At 33.7% G+C, this 13,226-nt stretch overlaps 2 protein-coding genes and 1 pseudogene across 2 annotated transcripts; 1 reads left to right on the top strand and 2 right to left on the bottom strand.

Annotated features, from left to right (window-relative positions):
- The first annotated feature begins 2,687 nt into the window (after positions 1 to 2,687).
- On the top strand, positions 2,688 to 6,206 carry LOC115976696 (G-type lectin S-receptor-like serine/threonine-protein kinase SD2-5). Its single transcript, XM_031098144.1, has 2 exons — positions 2,688 to 5,473; positions 5,971 to 6,206. The coding sequence occupies exon 1, from the start codon at positions 2,932 to 2,934 to the stop codon at positions 5,449 to 5,451; it is 2,520 nt and encodes an 839-aa protein (XP_030954004.1). The 5' UTR covers positions 2,688 to 2,931; the 3' UTR covers positions 5,452 to 5,473; positions 5,971 to 6,206.
- Positions 6,207 to 6,305: 99 nt separating this feature from the next.
- Positions 6,306 to 8,534, bottom strand: LOC115971251 (annotated as a pseudogene).
- A 1,166-nt stretch (positions 8,535 to 9,700) lies between these two features.
- On the bottom strand, positions 9,701 to 12,728 carry LOC115976695 (WAT1-related protein At5g40240-like). Its single transcript, XM_031098143.1, has 7 exons — positions 12,281 to 12,728; positions 12,117 to 12,179; positions 11,866 to 11,982; positions 11,061 to 11,295; positions 10,737 to 10,895; positions 10,424 to 10,575; positions 9,701 to 10,246 (listed from the first exon to the last, which is right to left on the bottom strand). Exons 1-7 carry the CDS (start codon positions 12,472 to 12,474, stop codon positions 10,108 to 10,110), a joined length of 1,059 nt encoding a protein of 352 aa, XP_030954003.1. The 5' UTR covers positions 12,475 to 12,728; the 3' UTR covers positions 9,701 to 10,107.
- Positions 12,729 to 13,226: the final 498 nt, after the last annotated feature.

Genomic DNA, 13,226 nt, shown 5'->3' with positions numbered 1-13,226 from the left:
ATGAAATTTTTGTATAAAATAGATAATCTGATGTAAGGTGTTTTATAAAATAAGTATATAAAATAGAAAAATAAGGTTCTTATATTAAAATAAACAAAAAAAAAATTGCCCGATTTAATGTAAATGCTCTAGTTTCAAAAAAAAAAAAATGAATAAAGATGAAAGAGTAGATTGAAACTATCTCTAAAAAAATATAAACAAGTTAAAGGAAAAGACTAGTAATACTAATAAATTAAAGGAGTCTCTAACTTAATAGTTAATATAATACAAGCCTCATCACATGCACTTTGCACTTGTGATGAGGTTTTTTTTTTTTTTTTTGGGTCTAGTGTCATAATTTCCCTTTTTAATTAAAAAAAATACTATTTATAAAAGGATTCTCCTTTTTGAACTAGACTTTTATATGCTTCAAAAATACCCTTATTAATGAAGGGTTACTTTTCTTAGAAATAGGGTCATAAATGTCAAATAACAAATTTTATTTTGAATTCAAAAAGAGAACTCTTAAAATTTAGAATTTTTTTCTTCACGTTTATCTTTTTATTTCTTAAAATTTAGTCTTTTTTATTCTTTTTTCATCCAAATAGAAGTAAAAGTAAAACACTCCCAATTTAAAAAATAAAAAATTAAGAAAACTCCTAAAATTTAGCATTCTTTCCCTTCACTTTCACCTTATTTTTCCTATCCAAACTTTTTTCTATATCACTACACCACTTTCAAACATTCGTTCAAAAAATAAATTACAGTTTCTATTTATCTCTAAAGTTTATTATTTTTATTTGTTTGAAAAATAAAAATATATATTTTCAAATCATAATAGATGTAAATTATTAACTTCTACCAAAAAAAAAAAATAGAAGAACCTCGGAGCACGCGCAACACACGTGCTTAAAGGCTAGTTTTGGATAAGTTTGTTTTGAAGACATGGATTAGTAGGAGAGTGTCTTATTTTGTACACATTTTAAGTGGAGTTAGAGATATATTTTTGCCAAGTTGTCCTCAAGTTTTTTCCTTATTAACCGTAAAGTTTAGGGGTATTTCAGAATCACATAAAAGTCCAATCCAAAAATTAGTAGGAGAGTTTCTTATTTTGTAGGCATTTTAAGTGGTGTCGAAGATATATTTTTACCAGGTTGTCCTCAAGTTTTTTCCATAAGATTTATGATTATTGTTGAATCACATAAAAATCTAATTCAAATAGGAGAATCCTCTTATAAATAGTATAGATAAATATAGGGATATCACTTAACTTAAAAGATTTAAACCTATGATTTTGAACCCAACTATGTTATATTTAGTTATTTACAATTACTTGTTTTTATTCCTATTCAATGTGAAATTTTACTCATATTTGTATTTCCAACCATTACATTAATCATTCAAAAAAAAAAAAAAAAAACCATTACATTAATAATAATATGAAAATTAACTCATGACACCTGTTCTTTCACAATATTTGAAAATTTTCCCATATAACCACACCTTTTAAGTTCAAACTTCAAAACAAATTCATCTACCAAACCGATTAAAATTTCTCACAGCATTTTAATACAAAGCAATGGGTCCAAATTTTAAACTTAAAAATACTATTAAAAAAAACTAATTATGACTTATTTTTTACGCAACACCAAAACTCTAATTCTTCCATTCATCCGAAGATCTTTTTTCCTTCAATCTCTTGATTCTTTTGTAGTTTCAAAATATTAGTTTTTACTTTTTACTACAAACTCAAATTTTATAATTAATTAATTACAACAAATGAGAAATAACGTTGAATTCTAAATAATTTTTTTTAAACAATTAATCAAGGTAATGAGGCGGTATACAACTTTCTTGGTATATTGTTATATATATTTTAAATACTTTTGCATTCATTTATTTTCTCAATTGATTTTGAGTAATTGATGAACTATATGTTTAAACTTTAATTACTTGGATTAAAATCTTTAATTGATTATTATTAGATATAAATTGATTATTTTTGTTTCTTTATTTTAATTAATATCAACTAATATTTTCCCGATCAATTTTGCTTTCAATCATGTTTTTTAATCTTATTTTTCTTAACCAAAATTCGGGCCCTGCCAGGCTGCCACTGAGTAAGGGCCTTTTCATTGAAGAGTCTTATTTCTTCCCTATCTCACAAGTCGTCTATGAGATTTGCGGCTCTTTGCTAAAAGTAAAAGCAGATAAATGGGGAAAGTAAAGGGAAAAAGAAAGAATGCAAAAAAAAATAAAATAAAATAAAAAGTAAAAAAGAAAAAAGTTGAAGGGACACAATAGACAATACAACATTAACAAAAGCAACTTCAAGATTGATTGAATCTCATATCGTTGTGCCAATGCCTTGGTCAAATGTGGATGCAACTAGATTGTTGATTTTCTAGTATATTCTGTTCCACCATTTAAAGTTGTTTTGTATCTAAACCTCCTGGATGCTTCTGTTGTCAACTCTGATGATTAATAGTAGTATTTTCATTTTCTATAAATAAATAAATAAAACAACTTTAAGAATGCTCTCAGTGGTGTGGTTGTAGCTTGTGACCTCTACAGCATATTACTTTTTGAGGACTCAAGCAAACTATCTAAGTAAGAGAATGAAAATAATGATTCATTATAAATTATTTTTATAAAAGGGTGGCGTTATATTAATATCAGGCGTACTGCTTAAGTCAATTAGGATCCTTCCTGTAAAGAGCACCTGCTGCTTGTGGACTTGGTAGGTCAACCAGGGAAGGATCCATGAAATTACATAAACTATTCTCGTCCACTCTTTAAAGTCGTTGGAGTCAATTGGTCATCCATAAGTTTATCAGTTACAGGTTTCAGGCGGAGCTGAACTGAAGGAATTTTTTAGATCTACTAAAGAATAATAAATCTCTCTTTTCGTCCACTTGGCCTTTCTTGATTCTAGATTGTGTTTTACAGACAATGGGTATAAGCAGCTGGGCCTCCTGTGCTGTTCTTCTTTACCTTGTTCTTTTTCTAACACCTTCTTGTCCAATCCTATTCCTAGTCACAGCACTGCCTGGCAACTATCTTGCTGCAGACGCTTCTACTTCATTGACCAACAGTCTTTCCGCTCCTGATTCTGTGAAGTTCGATGATGGATCATTTGCGAGAATCATACTTTTAAGTAATTTCTCCAATGGTTTTTTCCCTGGTTTTGCTTGTGGTTGTGGCTTCATCTGTAATCAAACGTGCAACAGTCATCTCTTTGCCATTTTCACTCTTTCTTACGACTACACCGTTGCCAATATTTCAAAATCTAAAGGTCCAAAAGTAGTATGGTCTGCTAACCCAGAGAATCCTGTTAGCATTAATGCGACTTTGCAGCTTACTTCAGAAAAAGGTTTGGTGTTAAAAGATGCTAATGGAACTACAGTGTGGTCCACAAACATCTTCAGCAAATCTGTGGCTGCCCTAAACTTCACCGACATGTGCAACCTCCAGCTCTTGGATGACAAGAATGCAACAGTTTGGCAATCTTTTGATCACCCAACCGACACACTGGTTGTTGGGCAAAAATTGGTGGCGGGGCAGCAACTCACTAGTCAAGGAGGATTGTTTTCGTTCTGTGTCTCCAGGCAAGGGTTATTTGCTTATATCAATTCTAATCCTCCCCAACGCTATTTTACTTCTACTAGTGAGAATACCAGTAATATTCAATTTTTGGAGGACAATTTAACTGTCTCCAGCTATGGAGAAATGAGCGGTTTTAGTTGGCTTATTCCTTCAACAAAATTCGTCTCAAATCGTTATATGAGATTAGGGGCTGACAATGGACACTTGAAAGTGTATGATTTGTTTTGGAGAGAAGTACAAGATTTTTCCTCTACATTTACTGATTACTGTGCTTTCCCTACAGTTTGCGGAAATTATAGTATTTGTAGAAACGGCCAGTGTGGTTGTCCTAGACCTATAAATGCAACAAGCTATTTTCAGCCCATCGAAGAAATGCAACCTGACCATGGCTGCTCCCTGATTACTCCCTTGTCTTGTGCAGCTTCCAAAACTCACATTCTTTTAGAGCTCCATAACATCACATACTTTCTCTTTACTCAAGACCCCCCAACTATAGATCCAGATTACAAACATATAAGTTTAGATAGCTGTAAACAGGCTTGCTTAAAAAATTGTTCGTGCAAAGCTGCTTTTTATAATTCGAGCAAACGTGTAGGGAATTGCTATTTAATACCCCAAATTTTTTCATTAATGGCCATTGATCAAGATAATACTGACCTTAAAGTTTACATTAAGGTCCAAAATGTCTCAAGTTCAGAACCTCCTCGACAACAAACAAACCATAGAAAGAAGAAAAAAGTAATAATGGGATCTAGCCTCGGATCTTTGCTTGTTATTTTTCTTTTAATTGGAATCTTGGCTTTACTATTTTGGAAGAAGGAAAATGCAGATGAAGCAGAGGAGTATTATTTGGATCATGTACCAGGAATGCCCACAAGGTATTCTTATGATGATTTGCAAGCGATAACAGAAAATTTCAATAAGGAACTCGGTAGGGGAGGATTTGGCACAGTTTTTGAAGGGACTCTACCTGATGGCACAAAAGTTGCAGTGAAGCATCTTGATGGTTTTAGTCAAATCAAGAAATCGTTTTTGGCAGAAGTTGAAACAATTGGCAGCATCCATCATATTAATTTGGTAAGACTAAATGGATTTTGTGCTGAAAAATATCATAGGCTTCTTGTTTATGAGTACATGTCTAATGGGTCTTTAGATAGATGGATATTTCACAAAAATCCTGAAATTTTGCTTGATTGGAAACTTAGAAAGAAGATCATCATTGAAATTGCAAGGGGACTATCTTATTTGCATGAAGAATGCAGGCAAAAGATAGTTCACTTGGATATAAAACCACATAACATCCTCTTAGATGAGAATTTTAATGCAAAAGTCTCTGATTTTGGGTTATCTAAACTAGTTGACCATGACCAAAGCCAAGTTGTGACAAACATGAGAGGGACTCCTGGTTATATGGCTCCAGAATGGTTGAGTTCAATGATTACAGAAAAGGTAGATGTCTATAGCTTTGGAGTAGTACTCTTGGAGATTTTGTGTGGAAGGAGAAATTTGGATCGCTCTCAGCCAGAGGAAGAAATGCATCTACTTGATCTTTTCAAGAAAAATATTGTGGAGGATCGGTTGCTGGATTTGGTTGATAAGTACAGTGAAGATATGCAATTACATGGAGGTGAAGTTGTGAATACGATGAGAGTTGCAGCATGGTGTTTGCAAAACGATTTCACAAGGAGGCCTTCCATGTCTATGGTGGTTAAGGTCTTAGAGGGTGCTGTAAATGTTGAATCTGACCTAGATTATTTCTTCTCCAATCAATCTTTACCAAACATGAGAGCTGGAGTTGAAAACCAGGAAGTGCACATTGTTGCTGCTTCTTCATTATTTCCTTCAATTCTATCAGGACCTCGATAACTTTTCACTGTACCATAATGAGGTAATTTGCATAGTTTTGATAAATTCTTTCATCCAATAACTAAAATTAGTAATTCGAATTTGATGGGGGTTTGAATCTTGGTCATTCCAGTGGCCATTTATTGGTACTAGCATGGCTCCTCTGTTAGTAATATACATTTCTTTATTTAATATTGTTGTTGTCCTATAGTGTTTATTCTATAGGTGACACTAAAATTTCAGTTTGAGCTGTAGACTATTTGTCGGATTGTTGTGTTTCTTCCAAAGGACCCGTGCATAATGTATAAGTTTGTACATAAGCTGCTGCCTTGCTGGGATGATATATATATATATATATATATATATATCAACAAACAGCTTTGTTGCAGAGCTGTGGGGGCTTAAGGATGGGCTTATGCTTTGCTGTAATATGAACATACCTTGCCTCATTGTTGAGCTAGATGCAAAAGCAGTTGTGGATGTGTTTAAAAACCCAGATTATGAAAACCATGTAATATCTCCTATCTTGGATGATTGCAGGCAGCTGGCAGCAACATTTCAGCAAATCCAGTTTAAGCACTGCTACTGGCAAGCTAACAGGTGTGCTGATATGCTTGCTAGAATGGGTGCCGAACAGGAGTAACATTTTCTTATGTTTAATAGTCCGCCTGTGGAGGTTCTTTCTGCTTTTGAGGATGACTGTACTGGAGTGTATTTTAACAGGCTGTGTCCTGAACTTGATGTAGTGTTTTAGTTTTTTGATGCATCTTTTTTTAACCAAAAATATATATATATATATATATATATTCCTCTATCTAGTTCAAACTGTCCTGGTTTAAATCACATGAGAATGGTTTGGATCCCGTACCTTCAAATATATAGTTCTCCAACAAAGGGGTCTTATCATCAGATAAGGATCCCAAAGATCCCAAGCTACCATAGCAATAGGCTTCTCTCAATTCTTCTTTAGCTTTTGCCCATGTGACAGATTAAAATCAAATTGAAAATATCATTGCTCCAATAACGCTGCAACATTAGGAAGAAAAGGACACTGAATTGTGAAAAATATATGCAAGGCAATTAACACATGTAGTAGCTGATTTTTTCTTCTTGATATAGTTCTCTGATAATTGTTCTACTCTGGAGGAAAAGGGAATCTGTGTCTCTATATTTGTGCATTTTTGCGAGAAAGAGAGAGAATTATATACTCCTAAGATAAAGAGCATCACCAGGAATACGACACCCTTAGCAACTGCAGTGGCTATTAATAATGGCTTGAGAGAGAAATATATACATCTCAGAAGGGTAATTGTTAATGCACAAATTGTACAATTTATTTTTTGAACTGAAATGTGTGTATGACGTGCAAAATATTATTGTCTTTCCCCATAGAACTGCATAAAACACAATTGATATTATTATAGCTCCAACAACAATGCAACGTTAGGAAGAAAAAAAAATGACAAGTAAACTATTAAGAACCAAATATAATCCAGTCATGGAAAATAGCATCTGCTTCTTTGAATTTATTTTAATATTCAACTCCCAAAGGTGGGAAAATTAATGTCCGTGTGTGAGGGAGAGAATACTATACCTCCCAAGATAGAGAGCATCACCAATGAATAAGACACCTATAGCAGCTGTTGTGGCAATTGACAGTGGCCTGAAGATTGACATGCAGAGGTCCCTTCAAGTGCAGGATTCAAGTGTAGACAATGTTGCTGAAGGCTGAAGCAAATCCCTGATCAGAGAGAATTCCTCTGGTCAGAAGTTACCAATAGCCTTCTTTGTCACAGTAGTCCATTAGTTTCATACCGAGGATACAATGGCCATTAATGCTATATCAGCCCTTAGTCTCCAACCACTTAAGTTCATGTCTAGCATTAAAGATACTGGTTCAGATATAACTGTCGCAAACAAGTTGCATACGAACACCACAATTAGCTCTGATGGCAATATTCTCATAACTTGAATCTGTAAAATGCTATGAACAGGTAGAAGGTACTCAACAGCAAGTAGAAGGCCACCTATGGCCCAAATCAATAGTGATGAGCTTAGAGAAAAATGAACTGAAAGGGATGGTGATTGAGATGTGATCTATATGATTGCAGGGCCTTCATAGAGAACCACTGCCATTGCACCAATATTGATACTACAGTGCCCATGATTTTAGCCTGAGTACTTCAGCTTCTTAAAGAAAGATTTTCCATCCTTTTTGAAGCACCCTTATAATATTAAAAGGAGAAGGAATGTAAAACAGCCCAGATAAACAAACAAATAATATTCTACTCCTAATGACTTTCATAAGTAGAAGGTGTTGTCCATAAGAATCATTGAAATAACCAATGATTTAACAATTCTTGTCCACCAACTACATGGCTAGAAATAAGAGACATAAATAATGGTGCACTTGCAGTAAATACAAGCAATCAAATATAATAAGTAAAAGTAAGAAAAAAATTATGTAAAGACATAAACAGAAACAAAAGTAAAAGTCTAATGAACAATAAGAAAGAATGAAAGAAACCTGATAATTAGAGCAAGTATGAAAGTGAAAGCCAGTGTGAGGTTGCTGATGGCTGAAGCAAGAGCGGTGAACTATATTTTATGCCTTTATAGCCACACACCTGAGTTACAGACCTGCCTTCCCACACATAACCAATCAATATTAGAAAAATACTCTCTATCTCTTACCTCAAAAAAGAAAAGAAAAATACACATCTTTTGTTTTAACCCATTTTCATTTCCTACAAATGAAAGCTAAAAAAAGAATAGCTTCTTGTGTATAATTTTCTTTCCCAAGTACTCTCAGGAGGATAATTCTACAGAGGACAGACAACTTGAATGTTGGAAGATCTGTAGTTCTAAATATATAATATAAAAAATCAGTAAGAAATTTTTTTTAAGAGCAAGTATTTTTCATTGGTTTATCAAAAACTTTGTGTACAGTATAGAGAATCAAATTAAGAGACAGACCGGTGAAAGATCATGAAGGCCAAGGGAAGAAGAACAAGAGTGGATAAGGCATAGTAACTCGACCCTTTCAAACTTGCTTCTTTGAACAAGATGTTTAAGACAACCTTTGTCCACTCTACTAAAACCATGGCTGAAAATGGCAGAACATCCTTGTAACAACTGTTCTATGCCATCTCTCTCTCTCTCTCTCTCTCTCTCTCTCTCTCTCTCACTGATTTCTATTATATCTATGCAGCATTATTGGTTTTGCTTCTTGGTCTATAGAGGAAAAAGGATCTATCAACGAATAGAGAAATATATATATATATATATATATATATTTATAGAACAGAATTATATATGATCAAAATTGATTAGTCTATTGAAAATTCCTAACCCATCCCAGAATCTTGGGACTATATAGCATATATATTAAAACCATTCATTCATATTAATATCTCTCAGTAATGCCATCATTGCTTTTGCTTGTGGAAAAGGTCAGATGGTTACACATATTGACTGGTTGGCTGGAATCATCAAGCTTAGTTTGTTTTGTTTTCCCCTGGTGGTAAATCAATAAAACTGAAACCACTAAGAATTTTGATATTTCTGCTTTTGCAAAATATTGCTTTTTTCACATTAAACTTTGGACAGTGAGATCATTTAGAGATTATCCACCCCTGGAAATGGAGATCTGCAAATGAAATGTAAAAGCAATGTGTTTATATATGACAGTAGAGACTGATAAGAATTTTGTAGGTTTTTTTTTAATGAATTTTGTAGATTTTGGGGTTTGCTATATAGAGTTCGGGTGTATATAGTGAGTAGCTTGTTCATATGATTTCCCAGGTTGTAGCTGTTGGAAAAGTGTCCAGCCTCATGTACTTTTGTTGTAGATGTATTCACCTTTGATTTTTCAGTGTATTCTGAACTTCTTTTTTGAAATAAAAACCCTCCAATTCGAGCCATGTGTAATTATTTTTGAGCGAGGCCAACAAACTCAATTTCAATCATGCTTAATTCTCAAACCATGATACTGTAGTACATGGACTGCTACCTAAACATTACTTAGTGCTGGATTGGTGGAAATAGTCAACAGAACTGGTGGTTCATGATGGTTCATTTGTATTCAGTTACAACTTACAAGCCTTTTCAACTTTCACCAGATTGATTGGCAAATAGGAATAAGTTTAATTCTAATTCAAAATTAGGATAATGTCATTTTCAAAGTTATAGTTTCAATCTAGCACAATATGCATGTAATTTATGATATTTGACCAATATGCAGGGGGTAAAAAAGGGAAAAGCAAAAAACGCCGAAGGATAAACTATAACATTGAAAGTTGTAACTATACACAAAGAAGCTGCATTGGCGAATAAGCCACTACTTTTTTGGTTTATTAACTTTAAATATCAGAACATATCATAGATATTTAATCCCTCTAGGAAAAATTTACCCCATGAAGTTTCTGATCCCATGCTTCCTCTCATGTACCATGCCTAAATTGTACAATAATTGGCAATAATATTTTAGTTATGCGGCGTTAGCCTTTATCATCTCCCTGTCGATTGTCATTCCACGGATGGTGGAAGTAGTGCAACGCCATAGGCCAAAAGCAAAAAGTACTCACTGTTGGTTGTACCGTACTGGTTGGTTGGATATTTAACATTTGTGCTTGCATGTGTATGGATATTCTTATAAAACTTTCTTGTATCTTTGCATTATGTGTTTTGCAAAAGTGGGGTCTTTTGGGTGGATGATTCCAAGCAATGAACGCTGTCACCAACAATTACTTTCTCCTTGGCTTGCCCCCACATCACAGTATAAAATCCAAAGGCAATTACAATAGAACCAATCAAACTGCAAAGATGACAAAGTTGCACATTATTAATGCTCAGTTGATATAATTTAAGAACATGAACATCATTGCGTCAAAAAGAAATATTGTCATTAGCAGGAATATGATTGGGATGACAAGAAGTCAAGAAGGTTTAATATCTTTATATTTGAAGATGAATGAACTAGATTAAAATTTACCTGCCAAGATGAGGAATTTCACCAAGGAATATGATTGCCATGATAACCGCAATGGCAGTGCCTAGTGGCTTGAACAGGGCCACATAAACAGGCCCCTTCTTTTGCAAACACCAAGCTAAAACACTGTTACGGATGACACTCCCACTAATTGCCTGAATTGAAGTTAATCAGCGTTCAATAAAAAAGTGAGATGTTTCCAAAACCCAATTTGTAAAATTTCTTATGCTTTCATATGAATCATAGTAGAAAATAGAAAGAAAAAAATGGGCAAACTTGTTACAAAGTACATATAGCTGGAAAGGACTTGTCATACCCCATAGATAACAGCAATCACTCGAATCCTGGGTTGCAGTGCCCAAGAACTTACATTTCTTTCTGCAATTAAAGAGATAACTGCACATTGGATGGTCCCAAAGAAGCAGGAGAAAAAGACTAGGGTCATTTTTTCTGGGTACTCTTTAACAATTGCTGCCTGGAATAGCAATCAAGATCAGTACTTTTTTAACTACTCATCTACCCATCTTACTTTTCAACTACAATGAAGAACTGCAAGATGGTCTGTCATAGTCCACCAAAAAAAAAGAACCTGAAAATTTGTGATGGTAAGCTGTTAAATTTGGAGGTACATTGATATTACCTGAAAAATGTTCCATGTTGCAGAAGACAGACAAGTGATTGTAAGGAGAAGGCCTCCAAGAACCCAGTTTGACATTTGTGCGAGATTTTGCTGAAGAGAGGTCTTAAAAGAGGATGAAGCCTCAAAAACTGGTGGCCCCTTATAGAAAGTCACTATGAATGCTCCTGATATTGATACTATGGTGCCTATAATTTTAGCCTGACTGCTTGTACTTCTCAGAGCTAGTTCTTCCATCCTAGAAATTAGTAATACACGATAGATTAAAGGGGAAGGGAAAAATTATAAAACATACACAGACAGCAGCAAATAACCATGGTAGCCAGAAACCCAAAACTAACCAATAAAGCCAAAGTTCAAATCCTATTGTCAGAAAAAGAAAAAAAAATTATTAAGAAATTATATTAATACAACTGACAACATATTTGGGGATCATTGTCAATACTATGATATACTAAATGTATAAAAAAAATTATAAAAAAGAAAAAAAAAAAAAAAACAACATTATGTTTAATCTATAAATCACATGGATCATGATGCCCAGCAAACATATACAATGAGCCCAATGATTATGAAGTACAAAACATTTTCTTGGAACCTTATGACAAATAGAAATGTATAACATGGTTGTGCTAATATAAGTTAACTTCATACCAACCTTCATATTCAGTGAAACATAAGACACTAAATAGTCCAACAGAACAAACAACTACGGCAGACATTGCTCCCCACCCAAAATAAATTAAATTAATAATCCCCCTACTTCCATAATTTAAAATACCATTATTGTCTTATCCTATTTTCTTACCTGAAAATGACTGCAAGCAAGAATGTAAAACCTGGAATAAGGTTTCCCATAGCCATTGCAAGAGTTGGAGAGCTGTATTTGATACCTGCAATAGCACAAATCTGCTCCAAACAAATCCTGCAATATAAAGGTTTTTTTTTTTTTTTTGGGGTGATAATATGCTGTTCAAAATAATTGTCACTTAAGTCTATAAAATTATCCAAATCCCTGAAAGTAATCCAAAAAAGTAAGCTTTAAATAGAATGTGCTACCCAAGGAGTCCAAGGAGGAAGAACTTTAAGAGGAGGGAGAAAGTGAGAGGAGGTCCCCTGCTTCTGCAAATAAACAAGAAAAAAGCAGTTTTTGGTGGGCATAATTCACATGAGAAATTTAGTGTTTGATGAGAAACTCAAAGAATTAAGAGAAGAAAAGGAACCTGTAGCGGTGGAAGATGTAATACAGGAAAAGGATGAAGGTGCCAAGAGCATTGTAGTAAACAACAAAAGAAAAGTTGCTCATCCCACTTGTCATAGCTGCTTTGCTTAGTGTCACCATGCCCACGTTGCAAACCTCTACCATAACCAGTGCTGCAAAGGGCAGTACTCCATCCTTGTAATAATTTACATCCATCTCTCTCTCTCTCTCTCTCTCTCAAATGCTTTCACCAAAAGTATTTCTCTTCAGTGAGAGACAGACCCCAGGCAATCAATATATCTTTGTCCGAATGGACAAAGGCATCAATTATATAATGATTCTCATTATCATCCATATTTAAAATAATGCTTGTTTATTACTCGAAGAAGCAGATTATGGGTTTAAAATTAGTGGGAACAGTAATAAACTAATAAATAGAAGGATTAACAAAGATTTTGACGAGATTTTCTCCTCTTCAACTTGATAAATTGTACTACACAACTGTAATTTCATTGACAATCCAAAACTTACGTCACATCAAATGACGCACTCTACCTAACCTTATTGGACACACGTGACAAATCAGATCCAGATGTAAAATATTCAACATTCTCATATCATTTCATATTTAATTTTTTTTTTTTTTTGAATCCATTTCATATTTAAATTGATCTGTTTTCTTCAAAACTGTCAATGATATACAATTTCTGTACAAATTTAAGCTTTAATTCCCCTCTTGAAGCTCAAAAAAAACAATCTTGGTGGACCTCACTATAACTGCATTTTTGATAAGCTCTTATAAATGAAAAGGGGGAATAGAGAGATATACACCAAAATAAATAAATAAAGGCTAAAATGTACTTTTGGTCCCTATATTTTGAGTTATTTTTCATTTTGGTCCCTAAATTGATTTTGCTCCTAAGTCAGTCCTTGATTTTTTTAAATCTTTTTTAAAATGATTCTTGCCG

This window comes from Quercus lobata, chromosome 2 (assembly GCF_001633185.2).
Source record: "Quercus lobata isolate SW786 chromosome 2, ValleyOak3.0 Primary Assembly, whole genome shotgun sequence".
NCBI lineage: Eukaryota > Viridiplantae > Streptophyta > Magnoliopsida > Fagales > Fagaceae > Quercus > Quercus lobata.
The sequence above is the reverse complement of the archived record's forward strand: the minus strand, read 5'-3'. Positions and strand labels throughout refer to the sequence as shown.

What these genes read in the sequence shown, in the direction of transcription:
- LOC115976696 (XM_031098144.1), top strand. Translation starts at nt 2,932, where the DNA reads ATGGGTATAAGCAGCTGGGCCTCCTGTGCTGTTCTTCTTTACCTTGTT.
- LOC115976695 (XM_031098143.1), bottom strand. Translation starts at nt 12,474, where the DNA reads ATGGATGTAAATTATTACAAGGATGGAGTACTGCCCTTTGCAGCACTG. An exon ending in TTCCTCCTTGGACTCCTTGG is followed by an intron (nt 11,983 to 12,116) that starts GTAGCACATTCT and finishes TTTATATTGCAG; the next exon opens with GATTTGTTTGGAGCAGATTT. An exon ending in CAACATGGAACATTTTTCAG is followed by an intron (nt 10,896 to 11,060) that starts GTAATATCAATG and finishes TTGCTATTCCAG; the next exon opens with GCAGCAATTGTTAAAGAGTA.